Here is a 9,480-nt window from a genome sequence, read left to right on the forward strand (position 1 = left end):
TTAATAGAGTTTGAAGGAGCTGTTCAAGATTTTGCACGGTGTAATCACTGTACAAAGATACTGCGATATGTTTCCAAAACCGGAACAGCAAGTCTCTTAAGACATAAATGTTCTCCTTATTCTCTTGCCAGTAAAAGCAAAACAGACAATGAACAACAATCAAATGTTATTGATGCAAATGATCATTCACTGAATGTAACAGAAGGTAAATTTGATTTATATTTTTTATAACCTATTTTCTCCTTACGGAACTTCTTAGGTGATTGTTTCATAATATTTGTTCGAGATTTAATTAATTGGTTAAGGTAGGTTAGGTAGTTAAGTAGTATATACTATATCTAAATAGGTACTTGGAAATCGCGCGGTATTAAGGCACAGAAATTTATTAAAATATTAAAAGAGATGAAGATGGAACCTAAAAATAAATAATTGTTACAGACACTGGCTTGAATGTAGTTCTAGCGTTTCGGCCTTACACGTGCCTGTCATATTCGAGTTAAATAGACAAACTCTTCAAATCTTCAAAACAGCATGCAACGACGAGCTAGAATTCAATAGCAATTCAGAATATACTAATTGAGATTCTTGAAAGCGATGATATTAGCGGACAGGAAGTTTAAACCTTGTTACCTTAAATATTTTCATAATTTAAATTCAACTTTACATCGTAAACAGATTCGTTTTGTGGAAGTAAAAGCTTAATAAGCATTGCCAAGTGAAACCTGATGTTTCGGAATTGGTTAAAGATAAAGAATTAAAAATAGAAAGAAAAATGCATTGAAAGAGCATTTCAACCTCACGACATATTTATGGATCCTAATTTTAAGAAGATAAAAAAGTTTGGTTTGATACCTATGTATCAAGATGAATTTTCCAAGGTTAGGTTGGTAGATGGTTAAGAATAAATTAAGAATGTGTTTGATTTGCTTCAAATAGCAACAGAACATAAAAACATTCACACGATCTGAGGTGTTTCTCTTTTACATTGGTCACAAAATTCGACCGAAATTATGCGGAGTACGAACACTTGTAAATGCTTTCACGCGCATTTGTAATCTTTTTAGTCTGAAAACGTAATGGGCTGGAACTAAGAGCGGGAGCATATCACATGCCAGCGGCATTCTATCTGTGCGGCGAGGTTGGTCGTGGATACGAAATTTGGATGTTATGAGTTCCAGCGGGATATGAGGCAGGTAGGAAAACGTTAAGAGAAAAAAGATAAAAAAATTATTTTGACTGCCACCTTGTTTCGACAAACAAGGAAATCTAAAATCTGCAAAATAAACAGATTATAACAGTTGTAGACCCGAAAGGGGTAGATCTTGGATAATGAATTAGCATACTTGAATATATATATATATATATATATATATATATATATATATATATATATATATATATATATATATATATATATATATATATATATATATATGTAAACCTGTTACGTTCTGCACATACGATGACCTCAATATAACAATTTGGGTCATCAGAGAGGGAAGAGAAGATATTATGTTCAATCTAGAACTCGCTGGCTTCTCCCTTTCGCATTGGGTATGTATATTAAAATAGAAAAATGAAAGCCAGAGGACTATACAAAACTCTATTTTAAAAATAAGTGAAATCAAACATAAATATACATAACCAAACATACAATTATAACTAAACAAGAGTTTATACAAACTTAAATATTAGTTAATATGAAACGACACCAAAAAGATAACCATTTAAGGGATAGAACACTAATAGATCAAACAAAGCGACAACTATGACGTATTTAACAACTAAAAGACAAACCTACCATAGCCGCAAACATACTATACATAAAAAGATAAAAGACAAATTAATAATATTACAAAAAAACAACCTAATTACGGGTACAAATGTCAACGTTATACAAACAAATTAATAATGCGGTGCATAGAAATAATTAAACCAATTATTAATACAAAACACACGTGAAATAAAATCGGTGTTAACAAAATACAAATATAGAAAACAGTAAATAACACAAAACAAATGCAAAATGTTCAATTGACAATGTTTAATCGCGATCGCGGCACAGCTGAGATAAAGTTCTAAACAAATATGAAGTCTATATACCAAGTAAACGAACTTGATATATGCAGCATAAATGGTGTATTGTATCTTACCCAATGAAATGATAGCACCAACCGCTATCGCAAAAGACGCCTTCAGCGACGTACAGGAACCACAAAAAGTTGATAATGGAGCAACCTCCACACCCTTACTGCATAAAACGACTCTCTCGGTCACCGGACCGAAGCAAAGTGTCTCAGATACTCTTAACCCAAACGCACGCTTGTCTCATATGGCATATGGAATCGTCTCTTATCTCAAATACACGTCTGTGTCATTTTGCAGATGGCTCATCTCGTAATATGTAGTTTTTAACACATGCATTTTTGTACGGGCTGTAAGCTGTAATCTTGGAATACGGGGAGAATCAAAACTACCACAAAGTCTGTTAATATTATATAAATGTGTATATATAGTTGCGAAACTGCAACAAAACCTATGCTAGCTAGCTAAGAATAATTCTATTACAGGAATTAATATTAAACTCAACAGTCTTCCGGGTTGAACCGCTTCGATTATCATTGCGCCCAGCTTTCTACATCTTCTTCGATGTCTTCTTCAGGGCTTCCGAGGTCTCAGTCCCCAAGCCTCCAGACACTACTACACTGATTACTAATCAATGTATTACTGGTGCTGGGAATAGAGGACGGATCATTTATACCGTCGATGGTGATGTGGCTTGGGTGGAGGTTGGCGTGGACATTTTTGACAGTAGGATTTTAATTGACGGGTGGAGCGCTCGGTATTTTCTTTATGAGAGGTTTCCTAGTCGAAGGTATGCCGTCATATCTTTTATTGAGACAAGTCGGCAGTTTTTCAATTTTTATGGTTTTTCGAATAATTCTTGGTTTAGAGGTTTAGTTTCTTAGAAGCGGATGGGGGCTATGTATATAAATCCTATTTTGGATTCTACGATTTGTTTGGCCTATATATATGATCGGGGGCAGTCTGCACAAGGAATTTCATAAACTCCGTGTCTTTCATTTGGAGTGTGTTTGATTGATCGGAGAAGAGATAAAAGTATTTTGTTGAGAGAAAAGAAAATGTAAGGAAGAAAAGCTTTCGTATGATGAAGGTCTGAGTCTTTGGGTTGAGATTGATCTCTATGGATGCTCATATTGATGAGATTTTCGCGGTAACTGTTTTGGATGAGGGCTTGATTTAAACTAGAGAGCTCAGAGGGTCTGCTTGCATCATCGCAAAGGCGTATTGATCTGGAAACAGGCGTATTAATGACTGAATTAATTTGTGAAGGTTGTGGGTTTTCAATAAACAGAGTGATGAAAACCTTGGAATTGGTTTGTTTTTCTTTATGATAACGTCGAGGAACGGTAGGAATGAATCAGTTTCCACCTCCATCTTGAACTCGATACTAGGATGTACCATTCAGATGGGTTTGAAAAGACACCAAAGCATGCCTGCCAAACGACCAATGTATCGTCAACATATCGTAGCCAACATGTGGGTTTGAGCATTGATGTGGATAATGCTCTGGTTTCGAAGTCTTTCATAAAGATATTGGCAATTGTTGGAGATATTGGGGAGCCCATTTGGCACCATTTATTTGTCTGTAGAATTGATTTTGGAAGATGAAATAAGTGTTGGACATACCCTTGGTGCCCAGAGTGGACCTCGTCTACTAGAGTGTCATGCTGATTTCAGTCCAAATCAGTCGAAAGTCATTACTCGGTTGTTTTCGATGTAACTAGACACGAATATGATAACGACGATGGTCCTAGAGCTACCTGGTACCCAGGGTAAACCTAGTCTCCTGGAGTATAATGTTAATTTACGAAGACGAATAATGCGTTGATAAATGACCTCAGAACACCTCATGCAATTTTATATAAAAAATTATCCAAAACATTATTTTTTTAAATTTGGCGCTTTTAAACAGTTGGTAGCACTGATGATGTGCCAGAAACTGGTGAAGTGCTAATACACAGATATCCTCCAAGTTACATAGTAAACGTGCGTTTTTTCTCCTTGCTCTATTTCAAATTATTATAAAAATCACAATTTTTTATATAAGAATATAAAAAATGTTAATTATTTTAATGCTTATTAGATTAATACAGACCAAAAAAGACGTTGAGTGATATAATTAAGCCGGTTTGAGAGTGATATTAAATGAAGTTTCTCATCCCATCTGTTTTGAAGCATATTTTATTTTTACATGCCTTGTCCACGAAGTAAAATATTTCAAATAAGTTAGTCTGTTAAGAAAATAGTTGAGCATGTATCACAATCACTTTTAGCCATGTATGGTGCCTCACCTAATTTCAGAAAGATTAATATACCGGATGGATATAGACCATCAAATATTCAGTTGGCTGAAACGTAATCCGTATACCATGTTTCTCATCTTTATTTCCAAAAATAGAAGTAGAAACACAGCATCTAAAAAGAGTGTATTTAGAAATTCATACTTGGTTATACGGAGAAGGATTTTTGAATCAAACAGACTAGGGGTGAGAGCTCAAAGAAAATTTCTATCATCCAGTGAAGATGACATAGCATCCTGGCTCCTGGTCCACCAAGTTTTATGAGTTTAATTTTTTGCAGTTGTAAAAAGACTACTGCAGCTCATGTGGATGTAGAAAGAATGGCTTGAATTGCAATTTGGCATGTAAAAATTGTGCTGGATCCAATTACACTGAATCATTTGACTCAGACATTAATTTGCTATTATTGTCATGAAGAAAAAAGAAATTAAAAAGAAACTACTTTGATGAGGATCAAACATATTGGCTTCAACTAAAAGAATATACAGTTACAAAATTCCGGGACGTTTTGAGCTCTTCAATTGATTTTTCTAGCTCTTTAAATTGAAGAATATCCAATTGGCAAATATTCATCTTTACCTAAGCTGATCATTTGCTGTAGAATTTATTTTGTCTTATTGTCATCGTTGTACGATTTTTATTAGATTTGAACAAAAATTTTAGTCCAGTTAGCAGTTGAAACTCATTATGCATTGGTCGTCCAGAAAGTAAAGAACGTTGTGGCATAAAAAAATAAAAACCAAGATATCAACACAAAAAACTTTATTTACAAAGTCGAAACACATTAGGTTATTTTTCAATGTAGCTGCATTGGTTGTTAAGGAATTTATTGTATTATGGAATCACTGTTTTACCGCCAAACGTCTGAGCCCGAATACCACTTCATCTTTGAGTTATTCCTCGTTTCCAAACTACTTTCAACCCAAGAATTCCTTCAGTTTCGTTACCGAAACCATTCCGGTCCAAAAAAAAACAGTTGTTATAAATTTTCTTGTGTTCAGATCCGGTTTTTCTTTTTAAGTCTTAAAAGAGAAAGAGGGAGAGAGAGATACAGAGTTTGCATGATGCCACTCCATGGATTTCAAAAGTTTTGTAAGAAACTAAAGTTTTCCTTCTCGTTACAATGCGTACGAGAAATTTGTCACCATCATTACTCTTATATCATTACTCTTATATCGGGGTCAAGAAATCAAGGACTGCTTCCATTTGTTTTGATTTGTGGACTTCTGTAAGAACTTTTGGTACCTACCGAATGCACATTATTTATTGTTAATGTGCTCAGTCACTGTTTTAGGTTAGACAGATCGAGAAATTTGTGGAGAAGAGTCATCCAATTTTGGTTTTTCTGATTTTTGTCATTAACTTTTTCCTTCAACTTCTCCGTCAAAAGTGATGGCCTCCCACTCCGTTCGTCATCGTGCACACTGGTTCTTCGTTGGTTGAACGTAATGATTTCCTCACTGAAGAGTCGTTCAGTCAGTACATTCTCCCTATAAACAACCTTTATCTGCCTACAAATGTCGATCCCTTTGCGCACTCAGAAACCGAATGCATACTTCACATTTGGCAGATTTCCAATGGACACCATCATTTCAAAATGTTATAAAATAAAACAAAGATGCGTAGTAAATCACAAAAAAGCAAAGAACCACACAGTAACGCGACTTGGCTCATACTGATGCGTGAAGCGTGATGCAACAGACAGAGGTAAAGGTAACTGTCAGGCATAAAGTCGCTAAATATCGTGGCTTCGTAATCTACGTGAATGGTTCGGGTGTAGTTCGATTGAACTTTTTAGGCGCGCTGCTAACAAAGTCGCAGTGGCCATGATGATTTCCAATCTCCGTTAGGAGTGGCACGAGAAGAAGAAGAAGATAAAGTCGCTGCATAGAGGATCGGCGCCGCGTGTGATGCGGAATCATTTCTAACTTTCTAGACAACTCTCGTACATTCCTCTTACATATTTCATTGATAAGGTATAAATAAATACGATTTTTTTTAAATACAATAAATTTCTGTAAATGTATGCGTTGATGCATTCAAAATAGTATTTTTGTCGTAGAATTGAAAATATTCAAGCAATTAATGAGTGCAACTATATCATAAATGTTAAAAATGATTTTAATCAATGTTCGACATATAAAAATTAATCCATTTTCTTTTAGATGATTCCGTTAAAACTAAGTGGAAGACTTTAAGAGATGGCTACAATAAATATAAAAAACAGGTAAAACGAGATATTTCCTATGGAAAAAAAAGTCATCAGTATATCTGGAGCTCCCAGTTAAGTTTTTTAGACGATGTTAATGCTTCAAATGCTACAACTTCCAGCAACACATCCTCAGAACATAAACCATTACAATCTTCAAGAGAAGCCACACCTTCTCTAGAGTCAAATGACTCACACAGCTTTGTAGAACTACAATCATTCAACTTGCCTGAGGAAGAAACGCCATTACAATCATTCGACTTGCCTCAGAAAGAAAAGTCACCGTCTTTAGTGGATATGGCGGCGTCTACATCCCAAGCACCAGTAGAGTCAAAGCAAACAAATCGCAAAAAACGACCCATACAAGGAGATGTAGATAAAGTTATTGAATATTTACATGATAAAAAGAAAATAAAGCAAGATGGGATAGATCATTTATTTTTGAGCTATGCAGATACGTTTAGAAAATTGTCTCCAAGACACCAAATTCATATAAAGCTTGAATTAGCGAAATTGTTTGCGGATGCTGAGTTGGAATGCTTAGAAGAAACTGAAGAAATGGAAGATGTGAAACCGTCATTCACAGAAATATCATCACCGTGCCATCCTACAATAAGCTCCAGTAATGCTAATCCATCACACCAACAATCGGAACAGCATAATTTATTCCAAGAAGTAGACCAACCTGAATATTATTTACCTGATAATTGTTAATATTTGTGTAATATATAAATTTGTTTTAATAAAATAATAAAAAATGCCCTTTAAACATATTCTTATTGAATCCCTATCTGAATCTTTTCTTTGGTTTAATTACTTGTGAATCAAGCTTAGTTTGTAACTGCTAACAACCATCAGTAAAAATAACTAATAAGAAATCTATAATGAATAATAATAAAATAACAATTGAGATACCAATACGAAGATAATGGAGAGTTGAAAGTACCCAGACTATACCTATTATTCTCTCTACCACCGGTGTCATTCCCAAGAATCTTCTGGACAACATTAAACAGCTGGATCTTAGTGAAAATTTCTATAAGATCATGCAAAGGTGGTTCTTTTCGCATCGTCCAGAAGCTATTATCTTTTGGAAGATAATTCAGTATACCCTAGGGCTCGTTAACATGGAAAGAGCCTCTCCAGAATTCAATCCTTTTGATACCACAGGTATATGGGATGAGTGAATTTTTTCCTTAGAGGGAGTGAGAGCTGTATGGCTTAAATCTCGTTAAAATAAAATAGAACTAAGCACTGCAGTAAGAGGAGCTCAGTGGAAAGACAGCTCAAAATGGAGTACTAAAGTTCGGGACCCAATACTGCTCTTCCGATTAAGAAAGCTGTATCAGAGGAGATATGCTTATCTGGAATAATTAACAACGTTAATGCAAGAGAAATTACTATTTAAATGAAAATAAGCCACAATTAAAGGTTAAAGTACGTTTATTGACGTTTCAATTTCCACTTTGGAAATCGTTTTTAAAATACGGTATTTTAAGAACGATTTCCGAAGTGGAAATTGAAACGTCAATAAACGTATTTTAACTTTTAATTGTGGCCTATTCCCATTTAAATAGTAATTATTCTAACATGCCACAAAAAAATAACTTCAGAACAATATTAAGGCAAGAGAAACTGTTGATAGCTACCATGAATTGTCCTAAGTCTCTCCTCGAAATAATTAGAAATAATATTAAAATTGCCATAGATCTTTTCAGATCTCTTATATATAACATTAAAACATGAGCCAAGTTGTAGGTGACTGTCATTTGTCGGTAACACCAAAAACCGTAACCATTATTGTGATGCAAAGGACTGAAGTTACTGCATAATTTTTTCTTACACGCTCAAATATCAGAACTGTAACTCACAGAAAATCTGGATAACTAGATTGCTCATACTCACGAATGTTTTTGGTCTTTATGAAATTAGTATGAAATAACTTATTCTAATCACATTATGCTGATTGTAATAAGGCAATAGGTATCCAATATTTACAATAATTAAAGGAAATAGTTCCACGATTTCTCCCCCAATCTGTGGCAGCTTAAAATATACAAAGAGGCTCAAAAATCATTAGTGAAAAATATAATAATATACTATAACCACAATATAAAGAGGAACCTCTTTATACTGTGCTATATCCAAACCATAACTAATTAGTTCTACATCTGGCGTAGAGCGATAGGAAATTCCAAGGAAGAATAAAATATAGAAAGACTTTAGGTGAAAAAGAAACAAATAATTTCAATGTAGTGTTTCCTAGAGATACTGTAAGGTAAGTCTCATGGGCAGACAAAATTAATTCATCTTTTAAATCAGGTAAATATCAATAAACAAAGTAGGTATATTTTGGATTAGGGTAAGTAGTAGTATATTATCATAGATCCGGTGTATTAAAAAAAATGTCAACTTCAATAAAACATACAAATGAATTTTATAAATATGTGTGAATAAAGACTACCAAAATATTCGATAAAGTAATTTAAAAAACTGGTTCGAATATATAGGTTTCAATATTTCTAGTCAAAAACAAAGATACATATTTAGCCCAGTGTGGTTAAAAAAAAGGTGGAAAAATGTTTCGCAGATATCTGAAGCTTTTAAGACATAGGTGGGGGATACTAGATGATGAATAGATGAAAAGATACTCCTAGTTTTACCTTGCGTTTTTTTAAGCAATAATTTATGGTCACAATTTGATTTTTTGTCTATAAATTTTTTCCCTTATATTTTAAATAAAAAATATTTATGTAATTTTTTTATGTCAAGAATATCTTTATTTTCCCGTTTTTTTAATTAAAATTGATAAATAATTTACAGAGATATTTGCAAAAAAGCAGTTTTTTTGCACTAATTTATAAATTTAATTAATTTTTTTATTAA

At 33.7% G+C, this 9,480-nt stretch overlaps 1 protein-coding gene across 1 annotated transcript in view; it reads left to right on the plus strand.

Annotated features, from left to right (window-relative positions):
* LOC140438392 (uncharacterized) overlaps positions 1 to 7,353 on the plus strand; it is an 802,897-nt gene extending 795,544 nt beyond the window's left edge. Inside the window, exon 8 of the mRNA XM_072528074.1 lies at positions 6,551 to 7,353. Within this exon, the coding sequence (XP_072384175.1) occupies positions 6,551 to 7,308 (758 nt within the window). The 3' untranslated portion in view covers positions 7,309 to 7,353. The remainder of the gene's footprint in view (positions 1 to 6,550) is intronic.
* Positions 7,354 to 9,480: the final 2,127 nt, after the last annotated feature.

This window comes from Diabrotica undecimpunctata, chromosome 4, assembly GCF_040954645.1.
Source record: "Diabrotica undecimpunctata isolate CICGRU chromosome 4, icDiaUnde3, whole genome shotgun sequence".
Lineage (NCBI taxonomy): Eukaryota > Metazoa > Arthropoda > Insecta > Coleoptera > Chrysomelidae > Diabrotica > Diabrotica undecimpunctata.